Source organism: Meriones unguiculatus, chromosome 16 (assembly GCF_030254825.1).
Source record: "Meriones unguiculatus strain TT.TT164.6M chromosome 16, Bangor_MerUng_6.1, whole genome shotgun sequence".
Classification (NCBI taxonomy): domain Eukaryota; kingdom Metazoa; phylum Chordata; class Mammalia; order Rodentia; family Muridae; genus Meriones; species Meriones unguiculatus.
The window spans coordinates 6,775,452-6,794,575 of NC_083363.1; the positions used below are offsets into that span (position 1 = coordinate 6,775,452).

The 19,124-nt window shown below is 51.6% G+C and overlaps 1 protein-coding gene across 1 annotated transcript in view; it reads left to right on the forward strand.

Moving 5' to 3' along the window:
• Nucleotides 1–35: 35 nt before the first annotated feature.
• Nucleotides 36–19,124, forward strand: part of Umodl1 (uromodulin like 1) — a 58,405-nt gene continuing 39,316 nt past the window's right edge. The window contains exons 1-4 of the mRNA XM_060369986.1: nucleotides 36–201; nucleotides 267–328; nucleotides 8,734–8,818; nucleotides 12,289–12,531. Coding sequence (XP_060225969.1) covers nucleotides 36–201; nucleotides 267–328; nucleotides 8,734–8,818; nucleotides 12,289–12,531 — 556 coding nt within the window. The remainder of the gene's footprint in view (nucleotides 202–266; nucleotides 329–8,733; nucleotides 8,819–12,288; nucleotides 12,532–19,124) is intronic.

Genomic DNA, 19,124 nt, shown 5'->3' on the forward strand with positions numbered 1-19,124 from the left:
GCTGGCGGCGGAGCTAGGACCAGCCCTTTTCAGATATGACACGTTTCCGAGGGAAGCTCCGGGCCTCTGCACACCACCCTGCCTCGGTGCCAGCCACCAGGCACAACAGCTGCGCCTGTAGACTTCGGGCAGTGCTGCTGCCACTCGCGTTCCGTCTCCTAGCCGGGCGAGCGACACAGGCTGCGGCCATGGGGGCTCCATGTGGGGAGCTGGCCGGTGGGCCGAGGGCTGGCCCTGCTCACGAGGAACGCTGCTTGTGCTTGCAGCCTGCTGGCGATTCATCGCTCTCCGCCCGGCGCTCTGTTCCCCCATCTTTCTGTCCGATCTGGTGAGTCCACATTTTAAAAGCATCTTCCCATAGGACTGCCTCCCGTCCCCTCTCCCCCCATCCTCCAGCCCTTAGTTGTTTGGAGCTCCTGTGGGCTCTGCATATTCTTTATGGGTCCCCCCTCGCAGCTCTGCGGTGGATGTCAGCCGCTGTCATCTTTATTTTCTCGGTTTAGTTTATTTTCAACCACGAAGACAGCTGTGTGTTTGTGTGTGGGTATATGCCCTGTGAGTGCCCATGACAGAGGCCAAAAACCAGTGCTGGCTCTCTTGAAGCTGACATGAGCCACCTGGTGCTGGGAATTCCGTCCCCAGGTCCTCTGGAAAAGCAGCATATGCTCTCTCTCAGTCACAGAGCCACGCATTCAACCCTCCAGTCGGACCTTCTGAGGGTTCATCGAGGCTGACTTCAGCCTTGCTCTCCAAGCTGAGGCCCTCAACCTCGCTTAGAGCGGGTCAGTGTGGGATGTCTCCTCACTGCCCCAGTGAGGCTACTCCCCTTTTCCTGGTTTCACAATTCTCTTTCTGTTCTATTCTCTGCTTTTCCTCTGTAACGGTGGAAGGTATCCCCCTGAAACCTTGGGGGGTGTAGAAGAAGTAAAAGCGTTGAGGACTCAGGTACTTCAGTATGGGGCATATATGTGCGTATATGTATGCAGCCTTTCTTGAAACAGTCACTCTCAATAGTGCTGCTGGAAATGCAAGCTGGCACAGGCTCTCTCGGGAGAAATCAGATAGTATGCACGCAAATGACAAATATGTTTAGTCCTTGGCCACTTTTAAGAATCGGAGCTGAGGGCCAAAGCTGTGGCCCAGCGATACGTAGTGTGTGTGTGTGTGTGTGTGTGTGTGTGTGTGTGTGTGTGTGTGTGTTCTGCATGCGTGAGGCCCTAGGTTCAGTTCCCAGTACCAAAGAAAAAGAGAGAATACGTGCCAAACAACACAGAGTCAGAAACACAACTGAGGCCCGTACAAAACCGTTCATCAGTGCACCGTTTGTAAGAGCAAAGGAATAAATCAGCGAAATGGCCATAAATGACAGAACAGCTGTCCGGTGAAGCACTGTGCCGTTGAAAAGAAATGAGAATGTGCTCTCTTTCTCTCTCTCTCAAAACTCCTGCTATGGAGAGGCTTGGAGGGATGGCTCAGCAGTTAAGAGCAAATACTGCTCTTACAGATGACCCCCAAGTTCAGTTCTGAGCACCCGCATCTGCCTCAGGGGATCTGACATAGTCTTCTGGACTCCACCTGAGTTCACATGGGCACATACCCACACACAGACACACATAATTCAAAATAGAATAAACCTTAAAGATAAAACACTGCAGAGGCCATACTTTCGGCTACTTTCTTTGGGTTTGTATATCCGATACCTTTCTTCACTCCAGTCCCTTCCAATCCCCCCAACACGAGGGAGGTGAGAAAGAAGGTTAGAGAGGAATTGGGGCAGAGTAGTCCAAACAGGCCTCTTTAGACTACTTCCTGCTGATTAGGGGCGTTGAGTTTCCTGGGGCAAGTCCAGTCTTCATCAGAACACTAGCAAAAACAGCAGCAGGGACAGTAGCAGTCTCCACAAGCCCTCTCAGGGTTCTTGCATTTATACCTTCTCAAGAGTCCCAGAATTCCAAACGTAAACTATCCTCAGCTGGCGAGATCATGCCCCGCCAGAGCACGGGACTAATCATAGCCAGCTGCTGTGTTCAGTCTGAAGCAGCCCCATATCCCACACCCGAGAGTAAGACAAAAACATGTTCCCGTAACATTTCCGTGTTTTTAAAGAAACCAAAACTCTCACTACACACTGCTATGGACTTGTCTGCTAGGCACTTTATCAAGTGGAAATATAAAATTATGGGGCCCCGAATGTGTCATGTTTCTGCCAGTGCTGTGTATCTTGATCAGGGTAGTGGCTGGTTAGGGTGTACAAGCTGAACTGCTCATTTTGTGCACTTGAGATCAGTGTGCTTTACATAGAAGTCAAACATCTCTGCGAGTTTTTCCCTACTTAGAAAGAGGTAAAGGAGTGAGAGGGGACTAAGGAAATGCAGACAGTAGGCACGTGGTCCATGAAAAGGAAGGAATTTATGATGCGACGGGAAAGAGTTTCTTCTCTCCTTCAGTCCTCCCCCCTCCTTTTGGTCCCTTTTGTAACGGGGAGACTTAAGTGTGTCAGAATGCCAACAGCTGCTGAGAAGATCAGTTAAAGTAAGACTGAGCTAGATGTGTGTGATGATGCATGCCTGTTATCCCAGTCCTGGGGAGACTAGGCGGAATAATCATGGGTTTAAAGCAAGCCTGGGGGCTGGAGAGATGGCTCAGAGGTTAAGAGCACTGGCTGCTCTTCCAGAGGTCCTGAGTTCATCCCAGTAACCACATGGTGGCTCACAACCATCTACACAGGGATCTGGCGCCCTCTTCTGGCAGGCAGGTGTTCCTGCAGACAGAGCATTCATCTACATTAAACAAACAAACAAATAGACCTTAAAAACAAAAAGCAAACCTGGGCTACATAGCCAGTTCAAGGCTAGCCTAGGCTACACACTGAGATTCTGACTCCAAAACAAAACAACAAAGAGAGGAAGATGGTGTTTGCAAGAGAAAGGAGAAGCTCCGTGGGAAACTGGGAGAATGGGAGAGTCCATCCCCATTGTCCCAGGCGTGAAAGGGGAGGGTGGGGACGGACACAGGAGACCCATAGGATTGGGAGCACTAGACACAGCTGTGCTCTATAAACGTGCTAGGGCCACATGGCATGAGGTGGAATTCAGAAAGGGGAAATATTCGAAACAGTCACGCAGGAAGCAGGATGAACGCCGGAGCTATAGATCTAGTTAGCTTATGAAGTACTTTTCCGGATGGTCATGTGACTTTCTCCAGCAGGGTTGAGTGGAAACAGAAAGACGGCTCCACGCGAACATGAGCTTTGCCAAATGGGCATGAGTAAGAGGTGGAAAAGAGGGACAAGGTCACCGGCCAAGCGTGCTACTCGCGTGATGTGCCGATGTGCCTAAGAGGACTAGACAGGAAGGTAAGGAGAGCAGAGGGGAGACCGATTTGAGGTAAACGGAGGCGTGAGTGATTGAGGTGATGGAAGCCGGCCAGGAGGCAGGAGGATGTGGCCAGAAGGACATGCTTGCACTGCAGATGGGGGCATCCGTGATCGCTGGCTGAGACAGCAGAGGTGAAATGAGTCTCTGTCACTCAGAGATTAAAGACTGTGCGAGCCAGTGTTTCCTAGAGGTTTTTTTCAAATAACATTACCCGGTCTTAGGCTATTGTAGTAATAATGGCTTATGTGTAAATACGTATGTATATTTATGTTCGTAACATGTATATTTAATATGTGTAGAAGTGTATATTTATGTGTGCACACGCGTATGCATGTGTGTACATGTTCATATGTATGTGTTTACATGTGCATATTTGTGTGTATATATGTTCATATGTATAAAAGTGCATGTTTACATGTGTGTTCATGCATGTTATGTATGTATTGCATGTGCACACTTATGTATTTGTGCATGTGTATGTTTGTGTGTACATGTGTAGATTTATGCGTATGTTTAATGCATGTGTACAGCATGTAATGTGTATATTTATGTGTGTGTACATGTGAATGTTTGTGCTATGTACAAGTATGTATCAATTATTTATCCTTCCTTCTTCCTCATCACCAACTGGAATTCCATATGAACAACGTAGTGGTATTACAGAAATTTATGCATGTCATAATTCTCTGCAACAATGTGTAACTCCTTACTTACAAGAAATTGTAGAGGAATTTTAAGTCAGAACATGGCTGCTCTGGCAAGAGCTCATATCTTAACATCTTCTAGGTCTGAGTGATCCAGCTGGAATACAAACACACCTTTAATCCAGGAGATAGAGGCAAGCAGATCTGGGTTCAAGGCCAGGTTGGTATAGAGCAAGTTTCAGGTAAAGAAAAGTTCAGGCATGGTGGTACATGCCTTTAATCCCAAACAATGAGGTAAAGTTAGTTTGTAGAGGGAAGCACCACCCATGTTTGAAAGTAATGTCAAACTGAGTGGCAGAAACAGTGATAAATCAGAGAGAGATTTGACAGAATAGGATACACCCACCTCTCATGAGAAGGGAGAGGAAAGAGAAGCTACCTAAGGGAGGAACACAGAGAATGGGGAGAGAGGAGGCATTTTTACTGGGACGGTAATAGGTTGCAGAGAAAGAACTCAGGTGAAGACTAAATGCGACAGAGAAGAATGAGACAGAGCCAGATTAGAGCAGATTGCTGGAGTTAGTCTGAGGCTAAGCAAAGCAATTCAGAGTCTGAGAGGAAAGCCAGATTGAATAAGTCATCTGAGAGGAGTTTGAGCCACACAGCTGAATTGAACCAGCCAGCCCAGAGCTCAGAAAAAATAAGAAAGGGTGAGTTGGTTAAGATGTCTCAGAGGCTGAAAACATTCTAGGTGTAGATTAGATGGGCTGGAGACGAGAAGCTGCCAGTTCCTTTTTACAAGAAATTATAGATAATGATGGGCAGGGTACCTCTTCCACTTACTGATAAAGAGCCTCCAGAAACCATGTGCCATTAAATAAAATGCAGGTTGGTTATTTGGTCCACACTGATCATAACTGGCAGGTAACATTAGCACGTAACTAAGGATCTATAGGTAACCATCATCCTGAAGATCCCCTTTCAATTTTTCTTTTAAAGATACCCCATGGGCATTGCTTAAAATTACATCTAAAAAAAACCTACAGTGATCACTCTTAATGCTTTTACAGATGGCTCTTCAAATAAGGAGCTTATGTCTTAAATTTCACACGTTCCTCAAGGAAAGATTGCACCCGCCCCTGCTCAGACAGCTCACCAGTCTGAACTCTAGGAAATCAATCAGCTTTTAATTAGATGGTTTTCAGCCATTGAACATTTTAACTGACTGCATAGTGTGCTTAAACCGTTTCTCTCTTAGAAACTGCAAGAGTTAAACCTAAGGCCACTACTAATATTATTTCACAATCATTTCCTCAGACATCTATATGACAGTGAACTCAGCCTTTTTTCATAACTCGTATTCCTGCAGGTTCTGATTCGCCAGGTCACTTAACAGCCGCTTATGCTCAAGCTGATTCGATGCGCTCTGGCTCTTCCTAACCAGAACGGCATCAGCACGAGTTCTTGTACACCACTGCCCTCTGCTGGCAGAACTAATCCTTGAAGGTTAAAATTTAATGCCACTCAGCAGAATTTGGGCGTTCAAAGTAGGCCCGCACAATGGTTGACACTTTTTTTCTGATGTGATAGTTTCTTCTGCTCTCAGGGTTGAAACAACCTCGGATACCATTTGTTACACACCTCCTTTCTAGGACTCCCACCACAGCTAAAAACTGACAGTGGTCCTGCCGATACTAGCAAACACTTCAAGGAATTTTGCAACTTATGGAACATTAATCATAATACTGGAATCTCTCACAATCCACAATGGCCAAACTGTTGTGGAATGACACCATCAAATACTTAAATGGCAGCTTTAAGAAAACACAGTATTCAATAATATATACAGTATTTGCTACTTATATATAGTATTTAAAAGTATATATTCGGTCAATAATATATGTGATAATGTAATGTAACAATGTATTATACTATATATAATATATAATACTATACAAAAGAACTAGATATATAGTTATATACACGTCCACCTAACTCTCCTCATACTATGGCACATTTAGCTATGCTAACTTCACATTTTGGACTGTAAAGAATAATGCTTCTTCTGCTGCCCCAAAACATTTTGCCCTAAAGGACACCCAGGGTAAAGTATATGTTAACTGAAAAGATCTGGAAACTAACCAATGGGAGGGCCAGATGCTTTTCTAACACCAGCGTGAAGACGTGCTTGTCTCTTTCCAGAAAAGGAACCAAGTCCCAGCTGGCTTCCCATCTGTTGAATCCAACAGGGACAGCATCCCAGAGACCACCGGACAAATGACAAGCCCATCAAAAGGAGATACCCCAAGAGAAAGAGTAAGCCAGCGACTCGGGGAGACGGCAAGAATACCCTGAACCCCAAATGATGCCATTGTGTTTACTGAGTGCATGTTAACTCTTAGCTTGCCAATGCAGACTCCAGATGCCTTCTGTCGGGGGATAAGCGGCACTCCTTTGAGACTGTACGGCGTTGTTTTGCCTTGCTAAGATTGTTTTTATGCTTTTTTGTTACAAGTCCCAGGGATGATTACCTAGATTACAGACAGGCCTCAAAGGTGGCCTGGCCTGCATGATTAGTTAAAATGATCAGCAGAAATCAACCAAGAGATGGGCAAATTGAGAGCCACGGTTTTACCAAAATAGAGCTACTATCGATTATTTGTTGACCAAGCGTAATCTTGGTTGTCAATTTCCTGGCGTGTGTTGCTTTAATGTGTCAGGCTTCTCTCATACAACCAAGGGTCAAATTAATGATATACGTGAAGAGATAGACAAAGTCTCTCAAGGGACCTCTGAAGGTCCGGCATGGTTGAGACGGCTTTCCCCTGCCCTTGGTCCTTTGTTGACTATCACAATGCTAGGCTTGCCTGCATCAGCTAGCCTGGCCATGCAGGCAGTGCATTCAACACTGCCCGAGACGTAGGAAGCAAGGAGGCCCTGCGCCCTCAGATGAGCACTAGGGGAATAGTAAGGACACAGGGCTGTTCCTTCCAAGGAAGGGATGAGAGCCTGTCATCCGCCCAGAGGCTGGGAGTGGGTGGGATCAATACCCTGGTTGCCTTTGAACTGTCCGTGAGGCTAAAGCCATGCTGGGTCCCCTCCCCCCCCTTATCGGAACCTTGTTTTTCTCAGTCAATCTACAAAATCCACCTTTGCGGAACGGGCCGCATGTACTTTACGAAGGGTTTCGATGTGGTCACGTCTGATCTTCATTTGGCTTATTGTGCTTTTGTTCGTGGGCGCATCGCTGGGTCGATTATCACCGGGAAAGTGCTCATCAAGTGGTGCTGTGCTTAAATATGCCTCGAATAAACCACTCCGGGGTCAGACTCCAGAAGTTTGAACCAATACCCGCCGCTTAGTCATGCTGAACCGAACTAATTACCTTCTTGCCTCCTGCAGAGGGTCACTCTGCTGGCCCTGGTGGTCACAGAGACCCCCCCAAAAAACATATATGTATGTCTGTACATGTTTGTATTTATATGTATGTACCTGTGTATGTTTAGGTGTATACAAGTGGGTATACATATATTTATGTGTGTACATGTATGTATTTATGTACATACATGTGCGTGCTTCTTTATGTGTACATTTGTATGTTTGTGTGTGTGCATGGGTGTGCTTATGTGTGCTCTGTGTATGTTTACGTGTGTGTGTGTCCCTCTGATAGGTTCTCGTGCAGCACAGGCTAGTCTCGAACTCTCAATGTAGAGTAGAACGACTAGCACCTCTGACCTTCTTTCTTCTGTCTCCTAAGCCCTGGGGCGACAGGCACACGACAGCCTGGTTTACACAGTACTGGGATTGAACGCTGGTGAGCATTCTGCCAACTGAGCCTCACCCTCAGAGCAGGCAGACACTTTAAAAAGTCCGTTTCCTGCAAAGCATGATAACTAGTGAAATGCAAGCCACATCATCAGTGTCTACAGTTCCTGGGGATGTTTGTGTCTGTATAGCTCCACAGTGGCATCTTTGTGTGTGTGTGTGTGAGAGGGGGATTGTAGGAGGTTTTGTTCTGGCCTCTCACAGCTGAGTTTCGTTCGCTGGTGCTGGCGTGTCTCTGAGTGAACATTTTTGCCAACCCTGTGACTCGGCATGCAGACACACTCACCCCCAGCTGTCCGTTTCAAGCTTTCCCGTCTTTGAACCCTGACAGGCACAGAATGTTTCAGGGAGCGCAGCATCTCCAGGGCCCAGTCAGGGCGGCATGGAGCTGAGCGTGGCTGTGGCCTCTGAGCTCTATTGTTGAGCGGCACGAAGGCTCTTTTCTGGAGCTGATGCTTTGAAGTGGGCCTGTCTTCTCCTGCCAGCGGGGGAACGGCAGGGTAACGGAATACTTTGCGCCCGATGTGGGGAGTCAGATTTGGGTCTGAAATGCATTCTCTACGTACAAACAAGATGAGAACCAGCGATGTGGCTGAGGCTGCTAACTGCTCACCTTTCCTAAAAGATGCCATCTGCCCAGAACAAGAATAGGCTCTGCCATGCAGGCGCCCCCAGGGAAACAGCCGTGGCGGTGGCTGGCGTTAATGAGCAGCCATAAGGGACTGCTCCCCGTGAGTGTTCCTCTGAAGTCCCTGTCTCTAGCAGCAGCACCGGGGACAGAAGGGCCGTTTCTCTGGACCGAGGCAGCTCAGGCTCATCTGAGCCTGGCTTAGGGCTCAGACCACTGCGGTGGAGGTCCCGAGCCCTGTCTGCACCGTCCCTCTCAGCACAGGATGGTGTCCAGGACCCTGAGGCTGGCCCTGCTGGCTTTGGCCTGCACTGTGGACCTGAGCCGGGCCAGTGCCTTCACAGGTGAGGGATCTAGGGGGAGTCTTGAGAAGGGGCTTCTCGGGGTCTCAGGAGGACAGGGCGTCCCGGCAGGCTAGCAAGCATCCTCCCTGAGAGAGGCGTCTTGGCTTGGCTTGCCACAGTGTCTGTACCAGCAGCAACAGGCTACAGCCCAGCCTCAGAGAGAGGGCTTCCCCAGTGGGAGCAGGCCTCGGATGCCCAGGGTCCATGGGGTTGAGAAGCAGATTTTGAGGTTGGCATTGGGGCTGAAGCACTCCATTTTTGAGGGAGGAAGGGACGTGGTTAATGAGCTCTTAGGTGCCCAGCGTAAAGGTCTCTCGCTTAGATCAGGGGAGGGCAGCGGAGCGGCCTGCCCTCAGCCACATGCCCTCAAGCACAGATGTACGGAATGAGGGTGCCGAGCAAAGCACCGGGCAGCTCATGCTTCACAACGTTGTTAAAAACGCATTGTGGAGTCGGGGCGCAGCCCAGGGTACCCAGCATGTGTGAGCCCTGGCTCCTATCCCCAGAACTACCAGAACCAAACCAACATAGCCAACCCTGCATGCCTGAAATCCCAGGCTTCGTGGGATTGTGATCGCAAACCATGTGAGCCCTCTTCCTCTTAAAATCCACCTGGCTTGGCTGGGCATTCAGAGACCCGTTCAGTTTCTAAAGTCGCCTCTGTTTGGTCGTTGTTTGTTTTTGTGCCAGGTCCATATTGTTTTCTATCTAGAGGAAGGTTACACTATACTCAGGATTTTGTCTTGTGCCGTGTGTGTGTGAACCATAAAGCTTGGTCACAGAAAGAGTGGGACATTAGGAAGCTCATGGGGATCTGGTATAGGGGCTGTGACCCCCTTATTGGTCTTGAGAGGCCACAGTTCCGAGCGCAGCTGTCCTTGGGGCTGCCTGTCTGCTCACTCTTCACAGGAAGAGCCACCCTGTCCTCGCTCACCCCTGTGTGTGAGGCATTGACTTGACTGCCTAACCCCTCAACTACAGGACACAGGCGTTATTTTATGAACAACAGGGCCGGGACACTGAGGAGCATGACATATTGCTGGGGGCTCCATGCCAGGCATGGCTGGGGTCAGTGAGGCCTCTGAGGGAGTCAGGTATCACTTGCCTTCCAACCAAGGGGTTGGCCACGGTGTACTCTCGGGAGCAGTGAGGGCCCTCGTGACGTAAGTGGGCATTTGTGGAGCAATGTGGGAGGGTTTGAGGGGGCTGAGCTCGTGACCCCTTGGGAGGGGTCAAATAACCCTTTGATGGGGAGGGTCATCTAAGACTGTTGGAAAACGCAGTTGTGCGTTACAATTCGTTACAGTGGCAAAATTACAGCCGTGGAGTAGTAAGGAAGATAATTTTACGGTTAGGGCTCACCACAACATGAACTGTTTTAAAGGGCCGCAGCGTTAGGAAGGGGGGGCCAGGGGGCCACTGGGTTAGAGCAGCGAGTTTATCCACTTCCTCCCGTGATGGCTCTTGAGAGAGATTGTTTTTGCACAGCAGAATCTACACAGGGTTTTCTGCCTGTGTAGGCTCTCCCTGTCCCCAGGATGGCACAGCAGCCACGGCAGAAGATAGAAAGCAAAACAAGATAAATGTTTCCCAGGCTTTCCTGGAGATGGAGGGGGCAGAGGCAGGTGAAGGAGGAACTGTTGGCCCTAGAAGGATCAGGTGGGGACAGGTGGCCCCCTAGAGCCTTCATTAACGTGGCTGACATCTCAGCTAAGTCGGAAGACTCTCCATCAACTCCAGGGGCTTCCTGCGGGGTACCCCAGGCTTCGCCTGGCTCAGCTTAGTCATGCTGCTGCTCTCTGCCGCCCCTCACCCGTGTCACCTCTGAGATCTTGGCCTCCGGCCACATTCGTGTCCCAAGAGCCTCGATTTCTCTACAGAATACTCTGTGACCACTTTGGGCGAAGAGGAGAAATAGGCTTTCCAAAGAGCAGGCTGACCCCATGGCGGGTGACTGGGCTATCGCTGTCCCCTGTCCTCCCTCCAGAGGTGGCTGCAGGACACCAGGAAGGGGCTCACTCTGGGGGCAAAGGCTTTCCCCTCACCCCCCCACAGTGGCAGCCAGGCTGTGTCAGGCCATCCACACCTGTGGGGTGCTGTTGGGCGGGCCCAGAGAGGGGTCAGCAGAGGTGCCTTCCTGGTCTAGTGGGTAAAAATGGCCGCCCCCCCAGGATTACTTCTGTCCCCAAGCCTCCCCAGACAGCTGTGGCATTGGGCCACTTAGGAAAGCTTGGGGGTGGGGCTCTGAAGATGAGCAGTCAAAGATGCTGGTGTGCAGACTGGTCTAGCAGATGGGGGGGTGGCATGCTGAGAGAGGGGGCTCATGGGACCTGGGTGAGGGCTTCAGGACTCCTGAGTTAAGAAGCTTAAGCAGCAAGCAGCTTCTCCCACAATTCAGCCCTGAGGATCCGGATGGATCTAATGCCAAGTGTCGGCCTGGCTCCCTCTGGGGCCCTGGGTCCATTCCAAGCCTGCGGTTTTGATGTGCTCAGAAATCTTTGGCACCGCTTAGCTTGTAGGAGATCACCCTGATCCCCCTCACAGGGCTCTCCTCCCTTTTTCTCTCCCTCCTTCCCTCTCTCCCGTGAGTGTGTGTGTGTGTGTGTGTGTGTGTGTGTGTGTGTGTGTGTATATGCATGAGTGCCTGTCCCACTTGAGTCCCAGTATTCCTGTGACATAAAGTGACAGAGGTTTCATGGGGTGCAGCCCATCACGAAGCAGTGAGGGGCAAGTCTGTGATGCTAAAACAGGACAGTATCTCAGCCCCAAGGCCAAGCTCAGACAGGGAGGCCCAGCCAGGCCTAAGATGAGCTAAGATGGATTGGCCTTCAGCAAGGGCAGTTGTGTCCTCTGACAGTGATGATAATGGTGACAAAAAACCTGAAGCGCATACATACATACATACATACATACATACATACACATGTTTGGTTATGCATCTTCCATTAAAAAACAAAACAAAACAAAACAAAACAAAACCTGTCATTGCCATCTGCTGGGCCATGGTATACGTTTTTCAGGTGACTCCTGCCTGTCTGTGGGCCACGTGGCCATATTCAGGTTTATGGAGACTGATGGATAGGGGAGTCTGCAGCAAGCGGGACCAAGAGCAGAGTGACAGTGAGGACATGCTCCCCAGACCTCGGACTCCAGCTCTATGCTCTTGATCGGGCTGTCTCTTGAACCTAATATTACACTCAGGCCCTGGCTTTAAAGGAGAGGGTTCCTGACACGCAGGCTGGTGCCAAAGGATGCTGTTTGCATCGATGCAGAGGGATGGTTTGGTGTTTCAAAAGGCAAAGGCTGTGTTGGGACTAGAGGGCTGGTTCTGGGGTCCGTCCAACAGTACAGACCTGGGTCCGCTGGCTGTTTGCTGAGGGCGACCTGTCATATCCTTCACAGTGATCTGCCCCGGCGCTTCTCCCCGCCCGCACCCCTTGGCTTGCTAAGGCGTTCTTTCTCCTCTGTAGAAAACGGCCTCTCGCTGCTGAGCTACCAGCTGTGTAGCCACCCTGCCACACGAAGGGTCCAGAAGCTACAGGAGGTGCAGACCTCCCACACGGCCTATGTGCACTGCGGAGGATGGATCCCGTGGAGGAAGTGCCCCAGGACCGTGTACCGGACCCAGTACCTGGCTGTAGAGGTCTCCGAGGCCAGGAACGTGACAGACTGCTGCGAGGGCTACGAGCAGCTTGGCCTCTACTGCGTCCTGCGTGAGTCCAGGGCTTCGGGACGGGGCGGGGCTGAGCTGCTTTTCCCTTGGAGCGGGGAGGTGCTGGGCCTCTGTGTGCAGGCCGGAGAGGGCTCGCTGGAATCTTGGCTCTTCCTAGAACATTGCTGCTCAGTCTTGATTGGACCTCAGGGGCTTCCTGGGGGCTTTTGACAGGCCCAACCAAAGATTTCTGATTCCACAGATCAAGTAAAGTGCAAGAATCATCGGCCCTTTGTTTTTTATTTGTTTGTTTGTTTGTTTGCTTTTAGTTTTTGTGATTTTGAGACAGGCTCTCATGAGGTGGTAGCTCTGGCTATCCTGGAACTCACTCTGTAGACCAGGCTGGACTCAAACTCACAGAGATCCGCCCGCCTCTGCCTCCTGAGTGCTGGGATTAAAGATGGGTGCCACCATGCCTGGCACCATCGACCTTTTAACATGTGCTGGAGAGACACCACGGGCTGGAGAGCCTTAGTGCCCTCAGAACTGAGTGTTCAGCAAGGGTCTCAGGACACTCTGCCCCTGTAGCAGCCTCAGAGCTGATGGCAGAGCCGATCTGAATCCAGCACGAACATCTGTGGCCTTTAAAATGTCAAACGGTCCTAACACGGTGGCATTTGACACCCAGTGTCCAACCTCTCCAAAAGAGAGAGGCCGCCCTCTCTTTCCAAGGCTTCTGTGGAACTGAAATTCTAATCGGGACTCCACTGAAAAGAGATGGGAGGGGCCGGGCCTCCCACCTCACTGTCCAGAGGCCCCCATACCAGCCACCTCCTTGAGGCAGGCTTGTAGGATGATCCAGATGGCCACCCACATCACAGCTGGAGCTGGGCGTGGCTTGGGGTGCAGGAAACAGTTCCTAGCTGGCAGAGCACCTTTCCTAGCAAAGAGGTGTGTGCGTGGAGGCAGGCGCCTGCTTGAGTTGATATCAGATTGGAATGGGCTTGTGTATAGAAGGTCCTCCCTCCCACTCAAAATCCATGGGATGTGGGGGGGGGGGAGTGTCAACTGGGCCCACCCTGAGATGTGAGAGCCGCTGCTGCCCTCGAGTGCAAGAAGTACGAGTTTGGGTGCTCCAAAGGGAATCACATGTGACTCATCCCTATGGCCCAGGGCTGGGACACGAGCAGGTTAAGGCTGGCTGTGGACCCTCCTAATCATGGAAGCCCGGACTCTTCTCTTCTCCCTCAACGCCAGCCATCCCATAACCCACCAGCCGGCCCGCCCTGTCCCTGCCACTCCACCCCCACCTCTGCCATCTCCCAGAGCAGGGTATCACCTCTCTTCCTGCCCAAGCCTAGGGCCCCTAACTAGGGTTCTAACTGGGGGGGGGTCAACCTGCCCATGATCTCCCTAGTAACACTCCAAAAGTGGGGCGAGGGTTGCAGGCTTAGGTGCATCCTTGACTCTGGCCTTGCTAAGCCCTCCTGAATGCTCTTACTCTTCAGTCCCCAGCAGTATGAGGCTAGAAGAGCTGACACTTCCCAAGGGTCAGACAAGATGCCGGTGTGGGCCAAACCAGTCAGGGCCAGCAGCCATTCCAGGTTCCCACTGTCTCCCTGCAGGGAGGCTGGAGAGGCCATCTTGCAAGGTGCTGGTCCAAGGCTTCCTGCTCCCTTCCCACAGTCCTTGGCCCCACTTTAAGGCTCACGGGCATCAACTGCACAGCTCCTGGTGCTACTCCAGCTCCTAGGCTAAGCAGCAGCTTCCACAAAGTGTCTAGGTGGACCAGAAAAGGTCTTGGGACCCCTGACACTGTGGTTCAGAGAGTGTGGGCTCTGCTCACGTCTGGCAGTGGAAGGCTGGGTGTGGCCTGGCCCACCCTCATTTACCAGGGCCCACCATGCCATCTCCTAGCTTTTGGCTAGTGTCAAGGTTATGAAGGGTCACACAGCTGAAGATGAGGGAGGAGGCTGCAAGGGGAGGCCCAACCCTCAGCTTCTCCCACCCCGAGCTGTGGCAGCCGCAGCAGCGCCCCCCCTTCCCCGCTGCATTAGAGAAAGTGATGCTGGGATTGCCCCCCCACCCCATCTCTCATCCTCTCCCTCACACCAAACTGTTCCTGGGAAGATGTCTACTGTGGGACTTGAGCCTCACTTTTGGAGTGTTACTAGGGAGATCATGGGCAGGTTGACCTCCCAGTTAGAACCCTAGTTAGGGGCCCCAGGCTTGGGCAGGAAGAGAGGTGATACCCTGCTCTGGGAGACAGCAGAGGCAGGGGGTGGAGTGGAGGGGGCAGGGCAGGTGTGTGAGGGAGAGCGGTCCTGTAAGGTCCAGTAGCCCGTGATCCCTTAGATCTTAGAAGGATGATGGCGGCTAGAGAGCAGCCCAAAGAGAGTGGGAGAGGGGAGGAGACTGGCATTCTCTTCTAACAGAGGTCTGCCTGGGTCACGGCAGACAGGAGATCCCCGGGTCTGCCCACTGGGACCCGGTGTGGGAGAGACCAGTGGCCTGACAGGCAGTGCAACTGGGGTCAGACCGGGACTAGGTCCTGAGCTGTGTGACCCAAGTCACGCTGTAACTGGGACAGTTGTGTCTGACACCACAGAGGCAGGAAGACAGGAATAGAAGCTGTACTCAGGAATTGTGCCATACTCAAAGAGCCGGCAGTCTGGGAAGGAAGGTGGTTACAATGCAAAGAAGCTGCCTCCCTCTCGTCGCCGGTCAGCGAGCTCTGTAGAGATGGGTGAAGGCAAGCACCCTGAGCCCAGGCTTGGTCCCTGGCCGGGAGGTCAGCCTTGTGAGATGTCCACATCAGCCCTGGAATCCCTCCTTCACTGTGGAGTTTTGGCTGACCTTCTTTTTTTTTTAAGTGACTTCAGGGTTTGGGGATTTAGATTAGCAGTGAAGTGCTCACCTAGCAAGTGTGAGGTTCAGTCCTCAACTACGGGTGGAGGGGGGGAGACAAAGTCATTTACGTGTGTGTGTGTGTACGTGTGTGTGTGTGTGTGTGTGTGTGTGTGTGTGTGTCTACGTCAGAGGACAGCCTATAGGAGTCAGTTCTCTCCTTCCACCATGTGAGTCTGAGGGATCAACCTCAGGTTGATTGATGCTTTGCACCCTGCCTTAACTCACTGGACCATCTTGCCATCTCGCCAGGCACTTTTTTCTATCACTGAGCCAAATTAGCATCTGATCTGCAGCCAGTAGCATCAACCTTGTACGTATCCAAGGACATCTAGATTCGGCGTGCGGTTAACCCGGAACAAACACGCCGTTAGGAGTGTGTTGTGCTAGGTTATTAATAACAGGCAAAATCCTTCTACAATATGCAATAAAAAACTAGTGTCTGATCTTCCCTTCTATCCCCCTCCCCCAATCAAGGACATTTTTTTTTTCCAGTTCACCCAGGGCAGCCTGCTATAAGGGAGTCTGAAATTTGAGGCTGGTTGTCCCAGTGAGAGAAGCAGGGGAGGCGTTTCGGGACAGAGGACATCAGTGATGATGGAAACAGAGGCTCCTCTGTCCCTCTCAGAAGCTTGATGGGTTCTCTTCCTGCGTCAAGACCTCCATTCAGGAGGAACTGGGGTTTATTGGCTTCGTGGCAGGTTCCAGAACATGCCAGTATTACAGACTTGGCGACAGGTTATAGAATGTCTCTAAGTAAGCATGGCTTATTGGTTGTCTTTGAGATGTCTGTAGAAAAGGACACGGCTGTCTGGGTTGGGCAGGTTGGGCCTTATCAGTGGGGCCTGGGGTTCCCTGTCTTTCTCACTGGGAAAGGCAAAATGGACCCCATGAGGAAGTGTATCCTTCCTTCCTGCTTTCCTTCCCAGTCACCATAGCGTCTCTGTCTCTTAGCCTTTGTATCCTGACACTGGGTTTCCCTTAGGGAGCACCCTGCTGGTGTTAAGGCTTGGTGTTGGAAATGCCTCATGGGGCTGCTGTAGTGTATCTCCCTCCATCCCCTGCCTATGAGGGCGGATCCCCTAAGTGTCCCAGCTCTGCATTCGGGGACACCCCCTTAGTGGCTTGAGGCTGCCTGAAAGGGGCAGCGTTGATACCACAGGTGTGGGCCGACAGCTTTCCCCATACTGTTGATTTGAGGTGAATTTCATAATTGCCCGTTCACAGTCACTCCACCACAGGTTGGCTGCTCCGGCCCAAGGTGACAGTCTCAGCAGCCCGGGGCCCAGGTGTGTGTAGGCAAGGCTGGGTCCCAGCTGGGCCCACAGGTGTCGGGGAGAAACAAACACAGGACCGAAGACACACGCCCTTTGACTACATATGGGCAGTATTTACCTCTATGGCCTGGCGTGTGAGCCTTGGCATCTCAGCCCAGCCGGCAGCGCCTTCCTTCCTCCCTCTCCTCAGTACCCTAGAGCCAACAGTGCACAGATGCGGGCCGCCCAGCTGGAGCTTTCTGCTGCATTTTCTCCATCTCTTAGCAATTCCCCAGAATGTCTCTCGCAGCGATAAGGATTACCGTAGCCCTTGATTGAGCGGCCTCAGGGAGTTATCTCCTACGGATGCCTCGCCAGCGATCTCGCTTGCTCAGCACCCAGCTGTTCCTAAATGTTAGTTCTCAACAATGCTGCAGGCGACGGGCATTACGTGGGACCATCCCTCCAAGTCGGAGCTGGATCCCTCCTCAGGGAGGTGGAGCCCTGTGCAGCACCCCCGGACCTCCTGGCCCAGGTTGCCCTCAAGCTCCCATATCCACGCAGATGCCCAGGGCCCCCTTGTGCCGGCCAGGCTGAGAAGCAGAGGGAGGAGGATCCCTGAAGGACTGTGCCCACCGGCTACTGACTGCTTCACCCCAGGCAGCCTTGGGGGCCATGGTCCAAATGTCAATCTCTGGGGCTTGTGGTTGAACTGGGTTCCTGGGCACCGAGCTGTTTCATTGTTTACCTCAGGTTGAGGAAGGAGAGATTTCTGACTTTAGATCAAGCCAACTGGCTATTCTTTTAGGACACAGGGCTAGTCACCAGCCTCAAGCGGGGAGGGGAATCCCTAGCGGCGGTCAGGTTCAGATGAAGAACTTGGGTTCCAGGACTCTGCTGTTGCTAGGCAACCACTACTAGAGCCTGTTCCCCCTACCCCCTATTTGATGTGTGTGTTTGTATGTGCGGCCAGAGAACAACCTCGGGTGTCATCCTAGGGTACCGTTCCCCCTTTTTTGAGACGGGTTGTCCTTACTGCCTGGAGCTCTCTCCACTCCAGCTATGCTGACTGGCCAGTTTGCCCTAGCGATCCAGCCACCCGCGACTCCCAAGTGCTGGGGTGACAAGTGTGCGCTGCTATGTGAGGCTGTTTGTACCTGGGTTCTGGGACTTGAGTTCAGATCCTGGCACTTGTGGGGCAAACACATTACCCATCTCTTCAGCCTGGAGCCAGCTTTTATGAGGTGGCATATGTATTTCGGCAAATCTTTTCAGTTTAACATTGTCTTAGATTTATGGAGAATGTGCCCTAGCTAGTAGCAAACCTCATGCTGTATCTGAACCTTGTACCTGAATCTGCTACATTTGCCTCGGCTGAGTGGCTGTCCTTGGGAATGTTTCCCAACAGAAATGAGGCCATAGTTCTCTTCATTAGCTAAAGAAAGTTCCAGAGACCCTGGGAGACCCAAGAGGATTATCTCTGAGACTGTAGCATCTCTGGGCGGCCTTTCCACCCCTCCAGGGCCCTGGCAAACCTTCCTCCTGCTCTCATGAGGTGTGTATCTTAGTTACCTTTCTATTGCTTGGATCAGACACCACGACCAAGGAGACTTATAAAAGGAAGCATTTATTTGGGGCTGACTGTTTCAAATGGTTAGTGTCCATGGCCGTCGTGAACATCATGATGGGGAGGATGGAAGTAGGCAGGCGGGCAAGCATGGCGCTGGAGCGCCAGCTGAGAGCTTACATCTTCATCCACATCTCATGGCAGAGAGAGTCTAACTAGGAGTGGGGTGGACTTTGGAAACCTCAAAACAATACATTCAGCCTTCTCTAACAGGGCCACCCTTCCTAATCCTTCCCAAACAGTTTCATCAATGGGGGCCCAAGAATGTAACTATCTGAACCTAAGAGGCCCATTCTCACTCAGGCCGCCCCTGGTGTCCTCAGAACAGAACTATTGGTTGGCATTGTCAGAGATTCCTGACACTTTGGGGGGGGGGGCTGGAATGGCACCTCTGAATGCTCTCTGGAGTGCTGGCAGAGATGTGTGAACCTTGCCCCAGGAGGCAAGACAGCAAAGGGAAGGGAGCAAACGTTGAAGTCATGGCATTGACTCCAGCTGGGAAGCTGGCATTTGAGGCTCCATCAGCTCCAAAGCCTAGAAAAAGCCCGAGGAACACAAGAGAAGGAAGCATGGGGCTGATCAAAGAGGCACCAAAAGAGTGCCCATCACCACAAGATCTCCAGCCCCAAGGCCCGTCGCACAGGAAGGACCTCTGCAGGATCCCTTCTGTCCGCACTGCACTTGGCCAGCAGGTCCTACCTCGTAGCTGTGGACAGCAGGGCCGTTATGAGCTTTCCTTGACCCAGGTGGAATCCCTTCCAAAGGGCTGCTTTCTCCAAGCCCACCCAGCCCCACCCAACACTTGAGGCTCCGACCCTGCTCACTCACCCTCTGGGGGTTTGCTAGCCTGTTTCCTTCGGAATT